This window comes from Capra hircus, chromosome 25 (genome assembly GCF_001704415.2).
Source record: "Capra hircus breed San Clemente chromosome 25, ASM170441v1, whole genome shotgun sequence".
NCBI classification, from domain to species: Eukaryota; Metazoa; Chordata; class Mammalia; order Artiodactyla; family Bovidae; genus Capra; species Capra hircus.
The window spans coordinates 2,135,070-2,156,614 of NC_030832.1; the positions used below are offsets into that span (position 1 = coordinate 2,135,070).

Sequence of the window (21,545 nt, forward strand, 5' to 3'; positions counted from 1 at the left end):
CCAGGCTCATCCTGTCCACCCTCACCCACTGGGAAGGGAAGGGGCTCCCCGGGGAACCGCGCGTCCTGGGGTCCTGCCACCCAGGAAGAGTCGAACGCTGGGGACCCGCCCCACGTGGCCCGAGGGCGCCCCCCCGGTCCTGCCCGTCCCCGGCCCCCCGGGGCCCATCAGTTACATGCGAGCATCGACGAGTTCTGAAAACCTGGAGCGGGGAGAGGGAAAGCTGAGGCGCCCTTCGCGCTCGGGCCCACGAGCCCTCCGCGGGGAAGCGCCTCCTGCACGCCTTACCTGGAAGCAGCAGGTCCTTGTCCCGAAAGGCTGGGGGCAGGAGACGAGGTGAGCTCGCCCCTGCCTCCTCGCGCCCCAGCCGCCCCCTCACCCCGGCTCGCGCCCGCAGCCCTCGCCGCAGCCCTCGCCCGAGCTCACCCTGCTCGGCGATTTCGATCCGCACCAGCAGCTGCGCCAGCAGCAGCGCCGCCCCGTGCGGGCGCATGGCCTCGCCCCCGGCAGCCCGGCGCCCTCTCCGCTCCCGCCCGCTCCAGGGCCCCGCTGAGCGCCCCCTGGGGGAGAGGGAGCCGCGGGAACCCTGGCCGCCCCCCGCCGGGCCGACGACCTCGCTGGTCCAAGGTTTGTTTGGGTACCTGGGACGTCACAGTGCCCGGCTTTGAGCTTGTTACTGGGACTGGTCCCCAACGACGTACCTTGCTATGGCCCGGGAACCGGTGCGAGCAGCCGACCCCTCTCTCGTTCGCCACGCTGGGGGCCTGGCCGCCCGCTGCTGCCCTCTGTACTGGCCGCTCCTTCCTCTAGAAAGGACCGAGGACCTGGCCCACCGTCAGGACTCTCATGAAAGCACAGTCCCAAGTCCTCACTGAGTGTTGATTGGGGCCAGGCACTGTATTATCTGCTGTTAAAAGTGATGACCTTCACTGGACCCACAGAATAAACGCTGGCCTGATTTGACCATCTAGGGGGCTCTTAACCTCCCTGTCTGCTTGTTGCTGGGCAAGGAGCTTCATCTATCTCTACAGAGCCTACAGGTTGCTTCCCCTCCTTGTGGACAGTGTTGCAGGCACCAAAGTCACTTTGTGGACGCAAAGTCAATAATTTTTTAGGAGGATTCACAGAACTCAGAAAAGCTGTTCCTCTCCTGATTGTGGTACCTTACAGTGAATGGATACAGATAACATCAGCACATGCCAAAGGTGCAGAGGAGAGTCTGGGAGAGATCGGGTACAGGCTTCCAGCTGTCTTCTTCCAGAGGACAGAGGTCGGGTGGGCACCGCTTAATTTTCCCACTCATGAAGTGCTGTCAACCAGGGGCACTCACCTAAGCTTTGGTGTCTGGAGTTTCTATTGGGATTTCATGGCAAAGGTATGGGGTGCCCACGTGGCTGACCTTAGTTCTGACTGCAGCCCCTTCAGAGGTCCAGCTGATCCAGTCTGACCCAAGGCCCCACCATAAATTACATCATTAGCAACTATCTGGAGAGGCCCCAGGGCCCCAGATCTACAGACAGTCTTTTCAGGCAGGACTCTCCAAGGGGTGGATGTTATTTCCTAAGAGCTGTTAAAAGGCCAGCCATTTCTTTGGACTATGCAGGGTTTAACCATCCTAGACCTGTTCAGTTAACCTTTTACTTGCACAGCAACCAAGAATGAAGAAATGTTCACAGAAAATTTGTACATGCAGTGGAAGGATCTATTCAAATAAACTGAACTGACTCCAGAGGAAACTGAGATATTACATGGAACAGCAGACAGCTTGAAAAATTCTAACTGGTTTCCTCAGAAAGCCTGAAGAGGTGTTTATCAGCATTAAATAAGAATTATACTACAGAAAACCAAGCAATCAGACAACAAGAAAGAGTGTCTGGAAATTTAAAATATTTCTGAAGTAAAGCAGTTTAGCCAAACACCTGAATAAGAAAATGGTGCTAATTCACTTCAGTCGTGTCCGACTCTGTGCGACCCATAGATGGCAGCCCACCAGGCTCTCCCATCCCTGGGATTCTCCAGGCAAGAACACTGGAGTGGGTTGCCATTTCCTTCTCCAATGCATGAAAGTGAAAAGTGAAAGTGAAGTCGCTCAGTCGTGTCTGACTCCTAGCGACCTCATGGACTGCAGCCTACCAGGCTCCTCAGCCCATGGGATTCTCCAGGCAAGAACACTGGAGTGGGGTGCCATAAGAAAATGGACATAGCTAAAAAATGAATTGGCAAACTTGAAGACAGAGTAGTGAAACATGGAGAACTCAGAGCCAACGTTTAAAGGGGGCAAATTACATGGGAGATAAATGTAGAGGTGTGGAATGACGGTCAAGACTGGTTCTTGTTGGGACTTCCCAGTCGTTAAGAATCTGCACTGCAATGCAGGGGATGAGGGTTTGATCCCTGTTTGGAGAACTAAGATCCCACATGTCACCACAACTACTGAAGTCTGAGAGCTCTGACGCTCACTCTGGAGTCTGAGAGACACAACTAGAGAGTCCATGCACAGCAAAGGAAGATGCCCCGTGTGACACGACTAACACCCGCCTCAGCCAAATAAATAATAATAAAGAGTGGTTCTTGTGTATCCGTTTCTCCACAATAAACAGCACTTTAAGTGAAATAAAATAGGGGGTTGAGAAAAGGTGAAGATCAGGCCTGCCTCTAGAATCCCCATTAGCAAACCATTAGAAAGGCAGGTTGGGGGCTTCCCTGGGGGTCCAGTGAGTAAAAATCCTCCTGCCAATGCAAGTGACAGGAGTCACTGATCCAGGAAGATCCCATATCCTGCAGGGCAACTAAGACCGTGTACCTCAACTACTGAGGCCTATGCGCCTGGAGCCCATGCTCTTCAGCAAGAGGAGTCACTACAAGAAGTCCATGCAACTCAACAAAGAGTAGCCTCCACTGGCTGCAACTAGAGAAAGCCCACCAGGAGCAACGAGGAGCACCGCAGCCAAAGGGAGAAAAAAAAGCAGGGTCTGTACATGGTACTGGTCCCACATCTATTTTTACCTCCTCAATATCATTCTGAATAGGTGACCAGACACTTGTGAACACAAAAAGAGTAATCGGGAGCTTCCCTGGTGGCTCAGGGGTGAGGAATCCGCGTGCCAGTGCAGGAGACGTAGGTTCGATCCCTGATCTGGGAGGATCCCACACGCTGCAGAGCAGCTCAGCCTGTGCACAACTGCGGAGCCTGTGCTTCAGAACCCGGGAGCCACAACTACTGAAGTCCGAGGACCCTAAAGCCCCTGATCTGCAACAAGAGGAGCCACTGCAAAGAGAAGCCCAAGCACCACACCTGGAGAGTAGACCCTGCTCGGCACAACTAGAGAAAAACCCACACAGCAAGGAAGACCCAGCACAACCGAAAATAAATACATAAAAATAGCGACAGCAACAAAGCAACAAAAGACTCGTTGAATGGCTGTGAGTTCTAAGGGACGTTTGATGATCAGGAGTGTCAGGATGTCTTCATTCTTTTTTTTTTTTTTTTTCATTCTTATTTTTTATTAAAGTTTTTTCAATTGAAATACAGTTGATTTACAATGTTGTATTAGTTTCAGGCGTGCAGCCAAAGTGACTCAGTTTTTTGTTTGCTCTTTCGGCCGCGCCATGTGGCATGTGGGATCTTAGTTCCCTGACCGGGGATCCAACCTGTACCTCCTGGCAGTGGAAGCTCAGAGTCTTCATCACTGGACCACCAGGAAAGTCCCAGTTTTATACACATGCACACACACACACATTCTTTTTCAGATTCGCCTCCATTATAGGCTATTACAAGATATTAAGTATAGTTCCCTGTGCTGTACAGTAGGTCTTTGTTGGTTGTCTATTTTATATATATAGCAGTATGTATATTTTAATCCCAAACTCCAAGTTTATCCCTCCCCCCTTTTGTAACCATAAATTTATTTTCTATGTCTGTGAGCCTATTTCTGTTTCATAAATAAGTTCATTTGTATCATTCTCTTTTTAGATTCCACATATAAGTGATATCATGTGATGTTTGTCTTTCTTTGACTTACTTCACTTAGTATGATAATGTCTGGGTCCATCCATGTTGCTACAAATGATATTATCTCATTCTTTTTTTCTTTTCATTAACAAAACTTTTTATTTTGTACTGGGGTATAGATGATTACAAGGATGTCTTTACATCAGATTACTGTTAAATGCACTGGCTCTTACATAATTCTGATAATCTAGACATTCTCAAAATAATTTCTGGGACCAAAGAAACAAAAAATCACAAACAGGCACGATGTGTCTTTCTTTATCCCCATAAGGTGTCAGTAAATCATGAAACTTCTGTTTGTTTGTTTTTTTCCAATAACAAAAATCTGTAAATACTGTTAGTGGAGGTACTTTACTATTTTACAAGGATTCCAGCAAGTCTACTCCAATAAGGGCCAAGCATAAGTAGGCTGGGCTTTCCAGGTGGCATGAGTGGTGAAGAACCTGCCTGCCAACGCAGGAGACATAGGAGACTCGGGAAGATTCCCTGGAGAAGGGCATGGCAGCCCACAGCAGTATTTGGCTGGCAGACCTCATGGACAGAGGAGCCTGGTGGGCTACACGCCAAAGGGTCAAAAAGAGTCAGACACAGCATGCACACATAAGTAGGTTAAGAAATTTAACTTCTTGTAATTTCTTTCTAGGACTTCCCTGGTGGTTCAGATGGTAAAGCATCTGCCTAAGATGCAGGAGACCCGGATTTGATCCCTGGGTTGGGAAGATCCCCTGGAAAAAGAAATGGCAACCCACTCCAGTATTCTTGCCTGGAAAATCCCATGGATGGAGGAACCTGGCAGGCTACAGTCCACGGCATCGCAAAGAGTTGGGCATGACTGAACGACTTCACTTTCACTTTCTTTCTTTCACTTTCTTTCTAAACATCTTCTTTTTATTTTGTTTTGACTAAGGATATATATTGGGGGGAAAGTCACAAGCAAGATAAAAGTGGCTGTGGATGATCACGTACCAGATACTTGCAGATAAAACAGAACCCAAGGCTCAAAGTCTTGAGAATGAGCTATGAGCCACAGGGGTATTTTACGTTGGTAAGAGTTACAAGCGCCTGAAAAGATATAAGAGGCATGACTTTTATACCCCAATAACAATTTTTATTTTGAAATAATAAAAATAAAACAAAAGATGTTATACATAAAAATAAGACAAAAATGTTCTAAATATTCAAGGAACTAATAAATCCACATTTTTTTTCCCCTCTCAGAAATCAAGAGATCAGGTAAATGAAAAAGCAATAATGCAGTACTGAGCATGATTTTGGCCTAAATCAAGCATTTGGGTGGAGAAGGAAATGGTAACCCACTCTAGTATTCTTGCCTGGAGAATCCCACAGACAGAGGGGCCTGGTGGGGCACAGTCCACGGGGTCACAGAGTCAGACATGACTGAGAATGAGCACACATGCAAGCATCTGGGGCTTCTCAGAGACCCAAGGAGCCCCTTGGAGGGGGAGCTGCCTGCAGGCTAGGCCGATGTGAGGGGCAATCCAAGATAGGTACTTTTTTGTTGTTTGTGTTTAATCTTTTGGCGGCACTGCACAGTATCTTAGTTCCCTGATCAGGGAATCAGGGTTCCTGCATTGGGAGGTGGATTCTTAACCACTGGGCCAGCAGGGTATCCCCTGGGCTTGCTCCGTATCTCTCCTCCTCTTTCTCCAGCCCCTATCTTTCCAGGGAAGCCTGAGAACTGGCTGGAGAAATGTAAGCCAGCCACTGGCGTAGGGAGTACAGGGCAGGACCTCAGGCAGGGGCAGGGGTGCTGGCCACTGTGCAGGGAGAGGAGGCAGGAGTGGGCGTCCTTTGGGACCTCCATCAGTCTTTCAATTTCTTGAACGTTCACCGGCTGTGTTACATAAAGTCCCTAGAGGCAGTTGACAGCTACACATGCAAATGACAGAACAAGATCATTTTGGATATTGCTAAGTTCTAGGAAGGAAATGGACTTCCCTGATGGCTCAGATTATAAAGCCTCTGCCTGCAATGCAGGAGACCCAGGTTCGATCCCTGGGTCTGGAAGATCCCCTGGAGAAGGAAATGGCAACCCACTCCAGTACTCTTGCCTGCATAATCCCATGGATAGAGGAGCCTGGTAGGCTATAGTCTATGGGATCATAAAGAGTCGGACACAACTGAGCAACTTCACTTTTGCCGGAGTCCAGCTCCAGCAGCCAGGGAATCAACCTGGAGGGATGGGTGGTGTCGGCAAGTAACGATGCAGCCTCTCAGGTTTCCTGGACTGCATATTTATTTCAAACTTAAGATTCTCTTTTATACTTTTACAAAAGCATTAGGTCAGAGATTTGACATTTTCAGTTCCCCCGACCCAGATTTGTTGTCTCCATAAATCACTGTTGCCCCTCAAAAGGAGTTCCTGCCTCAGCAATTCTCTTATCTACTTCGTCTCATGTGTCCTTGTGAATACATAGTAACTCATGCTAATGTCTGGGCTGCATACCACATTCCTCAGTTTATTTCTTATCTTTCTAAATCCTGTTTGCCCCTAGTATCCTGAGCTCACTTTCTCTAAAAAGGTTTCTAACCACTAATATCTCCAAAATTCCTAATCTCTGTAAGCTATAGTAAAATATGCTAACATTACAGCATTCCTTAAATCTTTAGCTTCTAACTATTTAAATTATTCCTAAGCCCTAAATTCAGCAAACTCCTTTGCCATAAACATTTTCCTCACAAATAGGTTTCAGATGGCAATCCCTCCCATGGCCTCAAGCTGTGGCCTACGTGCTCATCCTGGAACACTCTTCTGTAAAGGTTCTTGAATGAATGTCAATGATTCACTTTATGAATTATTCTCTGAGCACAGCTGCAGAAGGCTTTGTGCCTTCTCATGCTCCTCTCAAGAACAATAAGCACCTTAATATTCTTTTCAGTCAACTCAGCCAAGGAGAGGAAAAAACAAGTCAGAATCACAAAGCCTGACTCCTTTATCCCGGGTCTGTGCCTGCGGGACAAGGAGAGGGAGTTGGGGCCGTGCCTCCGTTTTGTCCGTAATGCCTAACGCGGCTCCCGACACACTTTCACTTTCAGGAAGGAAATACAGGAAGGACAGTCACTGGGGGCATGTGGGCTTGACTTGAAGGCTCAGAAGAAGCTTGCCCTGTGACCGTCTGGGAGAGAAGTCCACAGAGAGACGCCAGCCCGGGGCTGGAGCAAGCTTGGTGTTCACCAGGAAAGGACAGTTGGGGCAGGGGACAGGCAGATAGGTGGTCAGGAGGAGGAGAGAGCTCTGGGACCATTGTCAAGGACCAGGGCAGGACCTGTGTAAGCAGTCCCTTGGGTGTGGGGGAGGCAGGTGCTGGCACTGTGCCTCATCTCTTGCAAGGGGCTGCGCTCAGCCTTGACCTGGGAAGTTCATGGGGACTGGCCAGTCACAAGTGCTGGGTAACAAAGACCACAGAGGGGACCTTCTTAGGGGAAACCTTACCGCTTTTTGCACACAGTGTGCCCCTGAGCCCACCAGCCAGAGCCCACGCCCACTGCCCCTTCTGCAGTGTGTGAAGTCCAGAAGGGGTGCTGCCAGCCCAGCTTCAACCTCTGGAGAAGCTTCCACGCTCCCCAAGCACCAGGCACGTCCCTCATGTCTCCCCAATGCGCCCTGAGGTCAAGAACACCCTGCTCTGCCTGCTCTGGCCCGCAGCGGCTGCTTCCCTTAGAGTCACCACCTGGGCCCTGCTGAGGGTACCAGGGCCCAGTATCCCCGAAGGTGCCCACCTGCTTGGGATATTCCTGCAAGTCCAAACTCCAGACTGCCTTTCCTGCCTGGAGGGACCCCTGCCCAAAAGCCAATGCCTGGGGACTCATCACTTGGTGCACACGGAGGGGCACCAAGTAGGCACAGGTTCCTCCCAGGTTCCTGTCTGTAGTGTCACAGGGACACAGAAATAAATAACCAGAGATGTTTCCCTCTTCCTTTTTTTTTTTTTTTTTTTGGCCATTTCCTTCCCCGTAGGACCCAGGTAAGAACATTTGTGAAAGGCGATTTCAACTTGAAAATCACCCAGACGGTGACCAAAAGGGCTGGAACCTGTCACTAGGGGGCAGCTTGGGCCACACGCGGGGACCAGCCTGAGGCCCGCAGAGAGTGGGACGAGACCCAAGACCACCAGTCCCCCAGGAGAGGCTTGTGAGGGTTCTTCTCCTCCCGGCTCAGCCCAACAGTGCCCGGCCCCAATCGGTACTCAGTGAGGACTTGGGACTGTGCTTTCATGAGAGTCCTGACGGTGGGCCAGGTCCTCGGTCCTTTCTAGAGGAAGGAGCGGCTAGCACAGAGGGCAGCAGCGGGCGGCCAGGCCCCCAGCGTGGCGAACGAGAGAGGGGTCGGCTGCTCGCACCGGTTCCCGGGCCATAGCAAGGTACGTCGTTGGGGACCAGTCCCAGTAACAAGCTCAAAGCCGGGCACTGTGACGTCCCAGGTACCCAAACAAACCTTGGACCAGCGAGGTCGTCGGCCCGGCGGGGGGCGGCCAGGGTTCCCGCGGCTCCCTCTCCCCCAGGGGGCGCTCAGCGGGGCCCTGGAGCGGGCGGGAGCGGAGAGGGCGCCGGGCTGCCGGGGGCGAGGCCATGCGCCCGCACGGGGCGGCGCTGCTGCTGGCGCAGCTGCTGGTGCGGATCGAAATCGCCGAGCAGGGTGAGCTCGGGCGAGGGCTGCGGCGAGGGCTGCGGGCGCGAGCCGGGGTGAGGGGGCGGCTGGGGCGCGAGGAGGCAGGGGCGAGCTCACCTCGTCTCCTGCCCCCAGCCTTTCGGGACAAGGACCTGCTGCTTCCAGGTAAGGCGTGCAGGAGGCGCTTCCCCGCGGAGGGCTCGTGGGCCCGAGCGCGAAGGGCGCCTCAGCTTTCCCTCTCCCCGCTCCAGGTTTTCAGAACTCGTCGATGCTCGCATGTAACTGATGGGTCCCGGGGGGCCGGGGACGGGCAGGACGGGGCGGGCGCCCTCGGGCCACGTGGGGCGGGTCCCCAGCGTTCGACGCTTCCTGGGTGGCAGGACCCCAGGACGCGCGGTTCCCCGGGGAGCCCCTTCCCTTCCCAGTGGGTGAGGGTGAGCAGGATGAGCCTGGCTCCCGCAGCTCAGCCTGGTGTTCGTCTGTCCATCCCAGGGCCTTGTGGCATCCAGGGCATCCAGGGGCGCGTGGTGGGTGGAAATGAGGCCAAGCTTGGGCACTGGCCGTGGCAGGGCAGCCTGCGCTGGAATAAAGTCCACAGCTGCGGAGCGAGCCTGCTCAACCGCCGCTGGGCGCTCTCGGCTGCGCACTGCTTTCAAAAGTGAGTCTGGGGCAGGGGGCCCACTAACCCCGCGTCCCGGGTCTGTGCCAGGACGCGCGCCCATGTCCCACGTGGGCGCGGCCCTCGTGTGCTCCTGAGCCCCAGGCTGGGCTGCAGCCTGTTCCACACCGGCGAGAGGCCCCCAGGGCGCTCCCGGAGGAAATTTCTTCCGGAACATTTGTGTGTCTTGTTCTCTTTCTTGCTTCGTTTGTCCCCAAATGGCACCTCCAGCCTCCACCTTTCTCACCTCACCTCCCAGCGGAGGTGTGCCCCCCGGGGAGGAATGAGCTAAGTGCTGGACAGGAGCCCGGCTGGTGGGGTCAGTGGTCCCCAAAGCTGTGTGGAGCCCGGCTTGTGTGACCCCCGTGAACCTGCTGGTCCCCTTAAGAGGAGGGCCCTGGAGGCGACAGGTGGTTGAGTGACTGGCCAGGTGAGCTAGCAGGGGAGGCACCCTCCTGCCCCAAGTCCCCAGACTTTGGTTGGGGCTCGGGGCTCTCCCCATTTCTACCCTGGCCTCTTTGTGGAAGGAGGACCTGTGTCCGGGATGAGCCGGGCAGCGGCCCCAGGCGTGCTGGGGTGGCCCACCCTCCCTCTGAAGACCCCTGAGGGCTCTCTCCTCCCTTGCCAGGAACAGTCACCCCTCCGAATGGTCAGTCCAGTTTGGGGAGCTGTCTGCCGCACCATCCGTTTGGAGCCTGCGGGCCTTCCTGCGTCGATATGGAGTCGAGGATATTATCACATTCCCCCACTTCGGGAAGAATTTGCAGCATGACATCGCCCTGGTCAAGCTCTCCTCCCCGGTTACCTTCAATAAGCACGTCCAGCCCGTCTGCGTCACCTCCTCCTCTTTGGAGTTCAAGAACCGGAATGACTGCTGGGTGACTGGCTGGGGGGACATCCGTGAGAGACAGAGTGAGGCTGGGGACAGATGGGCGGGGGAGGGCAGCGCTGTCCGCCAGGCCCTGTGCCGGCCCGCACAGCAGCTGCAGGGGCCCCGCCTTGGTCTGTGCCCACGCTGCCCTCGCTGTGTCCCCTCAGCAGACGGCCCTCACCCCCTCCCCGCCCCCACCGCGGAACAGCGCTTTCTGCACCCACACTCAGCTCCCCCTCCCTTCCAGAGGCTTCGAGCCAGGAGCCAGGCACCGAGGCCCACCTGCCCAGACCTGCAGCCCCAGCCTGCAGGGGTGTGCGAGGTTTTGGGGTGCACTTATCAGAAAAGCACTGGGCTTTTTTGTTTTTGGAGATACAGTTCACAAAGCATAAAAAGCATCCTTTTAAAGTGTACAATTCAGGGACTTTCCTGGTGGTCCGGTGGTTAAGACTCTGCCCTTCCACTGCAGGGGGGCATGGGTTCAATCCCTGGCTGGGGAACTAAAATCCCACATACTATGTGGTATGACAAAAAAAAAAGAATGTAAAATGCAGAGGGTTTTTTTTGTTGTTGTTGTTACTCAGAGTGGTGCAGGTATCACCACTATCTAATTATGGAATATTTTCATCATCTCAGAATGAAATCCCAGGCTTATTAGCCATTACTCCTTATTCCTCGTTGTCCTTGGCCATAGTCCCTGGCAACCACTAATCTGCTTTCTGTCTCTATGGATTTACCTACTCTGGTCACTTCATATGAACACGATCGACAACATATGGTCTTTGGGGCCTAGCTTCTCTCACTCAGCATAACATTTTCAATGTTCATTTTTGTTTTGGCATGTCAGTACTTCATTCCTTCTTTTTGAGTTATTTCTCATATTAACCATTTTAAAATATATAATCTGAGACTTCCCTGGTGGTTCAGGGGTTAAGATTTCGTCTTCCAGTGCAGGGGGTGTGGGTTCCATCCCTGGTCAGGACTAACTTCTTACATGTTGTTGTTCAGTTTTTAAGTCGAGTCCAACTTTGTAACCCCCATGGACCGCAGCATACAGAATGCCACATGCCTTGAGGCAAAAAAAAAAAAAAACCATAAAAAAGAAGTGATGTTGTAACAAATTCAATAAAGATTTTTTAAATGGTCCACATCAAAAATAAATGCGCTGGCATTTCAAACATGCACAGTACATAACCATTGACTATCAAGTTCAAAAACATTTTCATCACGCCCAAAGGAAGTCCCATAACCATTAAGCAATCACTCCGTCCAGCCCTTAGCAACCACTACCAGCCTTTTGTCTCTATGGATTTATGTGTTCTGGGTATTTCAAGTAAATAGAATCATCCACTACGTCACCTTTCATGTTTGGCTTCTTTCACTTAGTATACAGTTTTCAAGATTCATCCATGTTATAGTATGTATCAAAACTTCATTCTTTTTTACAGCTGAATAATATTCCATTGTATGGATGCACCACAATTTGTTTATTCATTCATTCACTGATGACTATGTCGTTCAATCTTTTGGGTATTTGTGTCAATAGTGAAGTGAAGTCGCTCAGTCGTGTCCGACTCAGCGACTCCATGGACTGCAGCCTACCAGACTCCTCCATCCATGGGATTTTCCAGGCAAGAGTACTGGAGTGGGTTGCCATTGCCTTCTCCATCAATATTGTGTCGATATTAGTATACAAATTTGTGCTTGAATACCTCGTTTTGGTTGTTTTGTGAACGCATTTAGCAGTGCAATCCTGGATCGCATGATAATTCTATTTTAAATTCTTGAGGAGCTGACAGTGTTCCATAGCAGCTGCTCCATTTTATAGTCCCATCAACAAGGAGAGTTATAATTTCTCTCCATTCTCCTCCACACTTATTATTTTCCAGGTGGTTGCTGTCTGGGGGGAGGGCGTCCTAGTGAGTGTGAAGTGGTGTCTCACTGTGGTTTTTTAAAACTAACAGTATTTATTTTTGGCCACGCTGTGTCTTTGTTGGGGCGCAGGCTTTTTTCCTCCACTTGTGGTGTGCAGACTTCTCATTGCAGTGGCTTCTTCAGTTGCAGAGCTTGGGCTCTAGGGTGCAGGGGCGTCAGTAGTTGGTGGCTCCTGGGCTCTAGAGCACAGGCTCAGTAGTTGTGGCCCACCAGCTTAGTTGCTCCACAGCATGTGGGATCTGCCCAGGCTAGGGATGAAACCTACATCTGCTTTGGCAGGAGGATTCACACCACGGAACCACCAGGGAAGCCCCCTCTCGCTGTGGTGTTGATTTGCATTTCTCTAATGACCAGTGATGTTGAGCATCTTTTCATGTGCTAGTTGGCCATTTGTATGTCTTCCTTGGAGTAATGCCTATTTACGTACCTTACCCTGGTGTGTTTTTGGTTTTTCTTTTGGCCACACTACATGACTTGTGGCATCTTAGGGATTCAACCTGGATCTTCAACAATGAAAGCATGGAGTTGTAACCACTGGACCACCAGGGAATTCCCAACTCATTTTTAAAAAAATATTTAATTTATTTATTTGGCTGATCCTGGTCTTAGTTATTGCACAAGGGATCGTCGATCTTCGTTGCAGCATGAGGAATTTTTTTTTTTTAGTTGCTGCATGTGGGAGCTAGTTCCCTGAGAAGGGATAGAACCTGGGCCTCCTGCATTGGAGCAGGGAGTCTTGGCCACTGGATCACCAGGGAAGACCCCCAACCCATTTTTAAGTTGAGTTGCCTATGCAGTTGAGTTATAATAGTTCCTTATATATTCTGGATATTAGACTCTTTGTAGAGATGTGATCTGCAAATATTTGTTGCTATTTTGTGGGTTTCTTTTTTTTCTCCCCCCCCCTTTTTTTTTTAAAACTGGTTCCTGAGTCTCACTCGATAGATTTAATTGGTCTGGGATGTGGCATGGACACTGGGGTATTTTAAAGCTTCCCAGGTGGTTGTAATATGTAGCTAGGGGTGAGACCAGCTGGCTTGTTGGGGTTCATGATGAGCAGAGGGCCAAGTGATGCCAGGAAGGAGGGTTATGATAATCTCCAGGAAACGGATAAAGAGCTAAAGATTTGAAAGTTGAAATGAAGACCTTGCCCAAGTTCTGTCGAACAGGTAGGCTTTAGTGGCTGAAAGCTGTGTTTTGAATCCTCTTACGTAACTCTTCAAATTCCTCGAAATAGGGATCGTAACTTCCTTCCTCCCAGGTTGCTCCATGTTGTCAGTCCCTGGTGTTGATGCGGGAATAGCACTTCAGATGCAGGGCTGAGCCAAGACTCACGGACCGCATCTCTTCACTTTCATGATAGTGTCAGTTTTTTAAAATATATTTAATTGTTTATCTTTGGCTGCACTGGGTCTTTGTTGCTGCTCATGGGCTTTCTTTCGCGGCAGTGTGCAGGCTTCCTCTCACTGCAGTGGCTTCTCTTACTGTGGAGCACGGGTTCCAGGGCAGGCAGCTTCAGTAGTTGCGACCTGTGACCTCAGTAATTGCGGCTCACGGGCTCAGTAGTTGTGGCACGTGGGATCTTCGAGGACCAGGGATCGAACTTGTGTCCCCTGCATTGACAGGTGTATTCTTAACCACTGAATCACCAGGGAAGTTCATGATAGTGTCTGCTGATGCACAACATTTTTAATTTTGATGAAGTTCTGGTTGCTTTTTTCTTTTGCTGCTTTAACTTTTGATGTCATGTCTAAGAAATCATTTTCAAGTTCAAGGTCATGAGAGTGTACTCTCATGTTTTCTTGAAGAGTTTTAAGTTTTATTGTAGTTTTAGCTGTTATATTGATATGTATGTCTTTGATTCATTTTGAGTTGATCTTTGTTTATGGTGTGAGATAAGGGGTCTGGCTTCACTTTTTGCATTTGGATATCTAGTTGTCTCAGCACCATTTGATGAAGAGACTGTTCTCTACTCTACTGAAGGGTCTTGGCACCCTGGCCAAAAATCAGCTGGCCAAAGAAGAAAGGGTTTGGTTTTTTTTTCTACACTCAAAATTATATTCCACTGGTCTGTATTTCTTCTATCCATTTGCCAGGACCCTGTTGTCTGATGCATTCCAATTATGTTTTGAAATTGAGAAGTGTGTGTTCTCCAACTTTGTTCTACTTTTTCAAATATTGGTTTTGTTATTTGGGGGTCTCTTAATATTTTACATAAATTTTAGAATCAGCTTGTCAATTTCCACTCAAAAGACCTTTGACATTTGGATAGAGGTTGCATTGAATCTGTAAATTGCTTTAGGAGAGTATTGTCATTGAAATAATATTAAGTCTCCAGTCCATTAACATGAGATATGTTTCCATTTATTTAGATCTTCTTGAAGGAAATGGCAACCCACTCCAGTATTCTTGCCTGGAGAATCCCATGGACGGAGGAGCCTGGTGGGCTACAGTCCATGGGGTCACAAAGAGTTGGACACGATTGAGTGACTTCACTTTTACTTAATATCTTTCAGCAATCTTGTGTAGTGCCTCTTGTGTAAAGATCGTTCATCTCCTCAATTAAATCTATTTCTAACTATCTTATTCTTATTGACGCTATTATATAAATGAATTTTCTTTTCTAATATTGTTTTGGAATTGTTCATTGGCAGTGTATAGAAATATAACTGATTTTTATGTCGATTTCATATCTGCAGATTTGCCAAGTTTATTAACTCTAGTCCTTTCTTGTGTATTCTTTATGATTTTCTGTATACAAGATCATGTCATCTGTGAATAAAGAGAGTTTCACTTCTTCCTTTCCAACTTGAATATGTTTTTTTTTTTTCTTGCCTAATTTCTCTGACAAGAACTTCCATAAAATGTTAAGTAGAAGTGGCAAAAAAAAAAAAAAACTGGCATCTTTGTCTTAGAGGGAAAGCTTTCAGTCTTTCACAATTCTGTATGATATTAGCTGCAGATGCTTCACATATGATCATTCTCAGGTTAAGAAAGCTCTCTCTATGCTTAGTTTACTGATTGTCTTTATAATGAAAGTGTTGGATTTTCCTGCATCAATCAGGATAACCATGTCCATTTTTTCCTTTATTCTGTTACTATAGTATGCTGTATATTGATTGATTTTTGTATATTGGACCCCCCCTTGCACTCTTCAGGTAAATCTCACTTGCTCATGGTGTTAGAATTCCTTTAATATGAAAGACAGGGAAGCCTGGCATGCTGTGGTCCAGGGGGCTGCAAAGAGTTGGACATAACTGAGCAACCAAACAACAATGCCACTGGACTCAGTTGGCTCGTATTTTGTTGAGGATTGTTGCATATATGTTGATCTGTAGTTTATTTTGTGAGATAGCTTATCTGGGTTTTGTTGTCACAGAATGAGTTAGGAAGTGTTCTTCAAAAAGGTCTGATGTTAATTTCTCTCTGTATTTAAAAATATATATTTACTTGCTTGGCTCTGTGTGGTGTTAGTTGCAGCATGTGGGATCTTAGTTCGAACCCTCATCCTTTGCATTACAAGGCAGATTCTTAACCACTGGACCACCTGGGAAAACCCTCTTCCTGTGTTTGACAGATGTCACCTTTTTAAGTCATCTGGCCCAGGACTTTTCCTCACTGGGAGATTTCTGACTACCGACTAAATCTCTTTACCTAGATTTTCTATTTCTTCTTGAATTTGTTTGGGTATTTTGTGTGTTTCAGGAATTTGCTCACTTCTTCGAGGTTATCTAATTTGTTGGCATACAATTGTTCATAGTACTCACAGTCCTTAAATTTTCTTTAAGGTCAGTGATAGTGTCCCCAATTTCATTGTCAGATTTGTTGATCTTTCAAAGAACCAGTGCTGCACTCAATATGTCAGCAAATTTGGAAAACCCAGCAGTGGCCACAGGACTGGAAAAGGTCAGTTTTCATTCCAATCCCAAAGAAAGGCAATGCCAAAGAACGCTCAAACTATTGCACAACCGCACTCATCTCACATGCTAGTAAAGTAATGCTCAAAATTCTCCAAGCCAGGCTTCAGCAATACATGAACTGTGAACTTCCAGATGTTCAAGCTGGTTTTAGAAAAGGCACAGGAACCAGAGATCAAATTGCCAACATCCACTGGATCATGGAAAAAGCAAGAGAGTTCCAGAAAAACATCTATTTCTGCTTTATTGACTATGTCAAAGCCTTTGACTGTGTGGATCACAATAAACTGTGGAAAATTCTGAGAGAGATGGGAATGCCAGACCACCTGACCTGCCTCTTGAGAAATCTGTATGCAGGTCAGGAAGCAACAGTTAGAACTGGACATGGAACAACAGACTGGTTCCAAACAGGAAAAGGTGTACGTCAAGGCTGTATATTATCACCCTGCTTATTTGACTTATATGCAGAGTACATCAGGAGAAATGCTGGGCTGGAGGAAGCACAAGCTGGAATCAAGACTGCTGGGAGAAATATCAATAATCTCAGATATGCAGATGACACCACCCTTATGGCAGAAGGTGAAGAAGAACTAAAGAGCCTCTTGATAAAAGTGAAAGAGGAGAGTAAAAAAGTTGGCTTAAAGCTCAACATTCAGAAAACAAAGATCATGGCATCCGGTCCCATCACTTCATGGCAAATAGATGGGGAAACAGTGGAAACAGTGGCTGACTTTATTTTTGGGGGGCTCCAAAATCACTGCAGATGGTAATTGCAGCCATGAAATTAAAAGATGCTTGCTCCTTAGAAGGAAAGTTATGACCAACCTAGACAGCATATTAAAAAGCAGAGACATTAGTTTGTCAACAATGGTCCGTCTAGTCAAGGCTATGGTTTTTCCAGTGGTCATGTATGGATATGAGAGTTGGACTATAAAGAAAGCTGAGTGCAGAAGAATTGATGCTTTTGAACTGTGGTGTTGGAGAAGACTCTTGAGACTCCCATGGACTGCAAGGAGATCCAGCCAGTCCATCCTAAAGGAGATCAGTCCTGAGTGTTCATTGGAAGGACTGATGTTGAAGCTGAAACTCCAATACTTTAGCCACCTGATGTGGAGAGCTGACTCATTTGAAAAGACCCTGATGCTAGGAAAAATTGAGGGCAGGAGGAGAAGGGGACAGCAAAGGATGAGATGGTTGGATGGCATCACCTACACAACGGACATGGGTTTGGGTGGACTCCGGGAGTTGGTGATAGACAGGGAGGCCTGGCGTGCTGCGGTTCATGGGGTCGCAGAGTCGGACACGACTGAGCGACTGACTGAACTGAACTGAACTGAATTACTTTTTGATGTGTTGTGTTCTTATTTCCATTCATCTCGCAGTGCTTTCTAATTTTCCTCATGATTTCTTCTTTGGTTAGGAGTATGTTGTTGAATTTCCATATGGTGAATTTTTCAGTTTTCCTTCTGTTCCTGAAGGAACAGAATTCTAGCCTCAATCAGCTGTTTTCTATGTGGTCAGTCTTTTCTACTTTATTCTAACTCATTTTGTGGTCTGACATCTATCTTGGAGAATGTTTTGTATCCACTTTAAAAAAAAATGTGTTCTGCTCTTCTTTGGGGGGATTGTTCTGGTCTACTGACTATTCAAGACCTCTATTTTCTTAGTGGTCTTCTCTTTGATTGTTCTTTCCATTAATAAAAGTGGGACATTGAAGTCTCTGCTGTTATTCTAGAACTGTCTGTTTCTCCCAGCAGTTACATCAATTTTATGTCATGTAGTTTGGGGCTGTTATTAGATATGTAGATATTTATAGTTATTTTATCTTGAAGACTTGACACATTTATCAATATGTAATGTCTTTTGTTGACTCTTATGACATGTTTTGACTCAAAATCTATTTTGTCTAATATTAGTACAGCAACCTCAGCTCTTTTTGGTTACTGTTTGCATGGAATCTCTTTTTCCAACCTTTCACCTTCAATCTATATTTGCATTTGGATCTAAAATTATTGTCTTGTAGATGGGATATGGCATCCCAGTCCAGTATTCTTGCCTGGAAAATCCCATGGACAGAGAAGCATGGCAGCCTACAGTCCCGGGGTCACAAAGAGTCAGACACGACGGAATAACTTCTCACCTCAGAGACAGGATATAGTTGGATCCTTGTTTTTAATCCATTCTGCCAATCTCCGCCTTTTAATTGGTGTTTAATCCACTTACATTAAAATTAATTTGATAGGAAGAATTTACTGCTTCCTTGATTCTGTTGGTTTTCTATATTTTGTCAGATCTAGAAGATATAGATATTTTGTATCTATATCTTATATCTATCCCTATGCCTTATATCTTATTTCTTATTTCTTTTCTTGTTTAATTGACTTTTATTAGTATACTGTATTGATTTTCTTCTCATTTCCTGTTCTGTGTGTTTTTTAGTTATTTTCTCAGCAGTTGCTCTGGAGATAAGTTAACAACTTAAACTTATAACAATCTATTTTGAATTAATACCAACTTAGGTTCAATAGCGTACAAAAATTCTGTTCCTATACCACGCTATTCTTTTCCTTTAAGTTGTTATTGTCACAGTTTCCATCTTTATCTATTGTGTAGTCATTAACAGAGGTTTATAATTATCCTTATGCATCTGTCTTTTAAATTGTATAGGGAAAAAAGTTATGAACCAAAATCATAATAATACTGGCTTTTCTATTCACCTGTGTAGTTACCTTCACCGTTGTTCTCTATTTCTTCCTATGGGGTTAAGTTTCTGTCTACTGTCCTTTCATTTCAGCCTGAAAGGGTCCCTTTTCCATTTCTTGAAGGGCAGGCCTGCTATGATGGGCAGTCTCGGCATTTGTGTGTCCGGGGTTGTCTTAATCTTGCCTGCATATCTTTGAAAGGTAGTTTTGCCTGGTGCTGAATGCTTGGTTGACTGTTTTCTTCTCTTAGCACTTTTCATATGTCATCTCACTGCCTCTTGGGCTCCAGGGTGTCTGGAAGGAATTTAGCTGTCAGTCTTGCCAGAGATCCCTTCTACTTGATGTGTGTCTTCTCTCTCCACGTTTTTTAATAAGAGTCTCCCTTTGCCTTTTGATATTTTGAAGATGTATCTCGATGTGGCTCTCCTTGTGCTTATCCTCCTTGGCGTTTGTCCATCTTCTTGAATGCGTAGACTCGTGTGTGCGCGTCCTCATTCCTGTCCTACTCTTTGCGATTCCGTGGACTGTAGCCCACCAGGCTCCTTTGTCCGTGGAATTTTCCAGGCAAGAGTACTGGAGTGGGTTACCATTTTCTACTCCAAGGGATCTTCCCAGCCCAAGGATTGAACCCACATTTTCTGCACTGGCAGACAGATTCTTTATCACTGAGTCACATCTTTCATCAAATTTGGGAACTCTTCAGCCTGAATCATGCAGCTGTAGTATACTGATTACAAACAAACTCAGCAGCATCAGCCCCTCCCCACGGTGCAGCTTCAGCCAAGATCTCTCCCCACTGGTCCAGGCAGGGCCTGCCATCTGCATGCCACGAAGAGGGACACTAAATCTGGGGGAGGAGCTGTAACAGCCTCCCCATCCACTGGGTCCTTCTGTGGTCCACCGTGTGCTGGGTGCTGGGCTGGAGCAGAAGAGCCATGTCCTGGGGACTGTGGGTGTCCCAGGAAGTCCACTGCCCCGCTTCTTACCCTGTTTCCCCAGATGGCAGAGGAGAGGCTAAGGTTGTTTCTTTCTCTCTCCCACCCTCAACCCCTGGCAGAGCTGCCGCCTCCCTATAATCTCCAGGAAGTGCAGGTCTCCATCATAAACAAATCCAGGTGCACCTACCTGTTCCAGCAGCCTTATTACCGCAGAAATGTCAGTCATGACATGATTTGTGCTGGCTCTGAGGATGGCGACGCCGACAGCTGCAAAGTGAGTGAGTAGGCCTGCCCCAGTGAGGGCCGCACCGCTCCTCCAAGTCTTGGTTCTGAGGGCAGCCCTCTCGACTCCCTACCAGTCCATCCTCAGAGTGTATTCATGAGATCACTGTAGACCTCACCTACCCAGCCTGTAAAACAGGCTTCCCGCTTCACATTCACTGTACCTTCTTGGATCCTTATGTGAAATCCAGAGGACAGACTCTGCTCTCCCAGTCTCTCCTTGGGCCCCTCCTGCGCCGCCCCCGGCCTTGCTCACCCACACTGCTTTCCAGGGTGACTCAGGCGGACCCTTGGTCTGCGAAAAGAATGGGCGGTGGATTCAGATTGGAATCGTGAGCTGGGGAGTGGGCTGTGGTAGGCGCAACCGGCCTGGTGTCTACACCAATGTCAGTCATTACTTCAGCTGGATCCAGTTGCTGACGGCCCGCAGCACACCCAGGCCAGACCCCTCTTGGTTGCTGCTCACTCTCGCTCTGCTCTGGACTCTCTTACTCCTGCAGATGGCCTGGGCACGCTTGAGCCCATGAGGATGCTGTGGTTACCGCAGCTCTGGGCACATTCACCAAGGGCTGGGGGCACCCTGGTGGCAGGACGGCCTGCTGGATCAGGCCTCGTCCCCTTCTGTCCCCTTTGCTAATAAAGTGTGTATATTCGAGTTGACACCCTGCAGCACATTCTGTGGCTCCGGCTGGCTTCCTGGACACCCTCATGGTCACCCACGTCCTGTCCACCCCAAGACCACTGCTTAACTCCTTAATCATCATCCACCCAGTCTGGATTGCAAACAACAGAACCCTCTCAGGTAGCTTAGTCTGAGAGGATGTTAGGAGCAGCAGGGTGGCTGGGGGCTTGGAGGGCTGGAGTGGGGCTGCTGTGGCGGAAATGCCCTCAGACTCCCCAGTGCTCATACTGCGTCCCCCACCACACAGATGCAGACACTCTGGTCTTACCACGGTCCCCAAAGGCTGACCTGGGACCAGGACAAGGGTGTGGATAGTTCATCTGGGAGGCAATGCCAAGAAGCCCCAGTGAAGAGCAGAGAAACTGAGGCAGAAGGGGCAAGAGCCAATGACATTTGACCCTTGGGGCAGCTGAGGCAGAGTCTGGCTGGGGCCTCCCCCGAGAGTTCACAGAGACACACCTCAGCATCGCCTGGGGGACAAAGACCCAGTGTGGCCACTTTTCTCCAGATTCCCTGTGGTTGAGGGTTGTCCTGAGGGCATGGAGGCTCCAGGCTCCATCACGTGGCCTGGGTGGAGGGGGCAGCATCAAGCATGTCTGCCCCACCCCCACTAGGCTCCCAGAACGCAGCCTCATTGTGGCCAATGGACAGGTCAGCAGGGTTGTCTGGGGCCCCTGGGAACTGCTCGGGCAGATGTGCGTTTTCATGGGACCCACAGGTGCTGTGAGCACAGAAGGTGCTAGAAGCTCTGGTCCGGCTAGGGCTGGTCACTGTGGAGAGGCAGGCAGAGGAGTCCGGGAGGGGTGTCCTTGTCACCCCTGCCTGCCCAAAAGCCACATTGGCTGTGACACCACTTTCATGCCCCTTAGCAGCCCCCAGAGCTGGAGCTTCCCCTTCCCCAACTACTGAGCCCACAGG

At 48.6% G+C, this 21,545-nt stretch overlaps 1 protein-coding gene across 1 annotated transcript; it reads left to right on the plus strand.

Moving 5' to 3' along the window:
- On the plus strand, nt 9,080–20,496 carry LOC108633241 (putative serine protease 41). Its single transcript, XM_018039851.1, has 4 exons — nt 9,080–9,300; nt 9,929–10,587; nt 19,783–19,937; nt 20,218–20,496. Exons 1-4 carry the CDS (start codon nt 9,086–9,088, stop codon nt 20,470–20,472), a joined length of 1,284 nt encoding a protein of 427 aa, XP_017895340.1. The 5' UTR covers nt 9,080–9,085; the 3' UTR covers nt 20,473–20,496.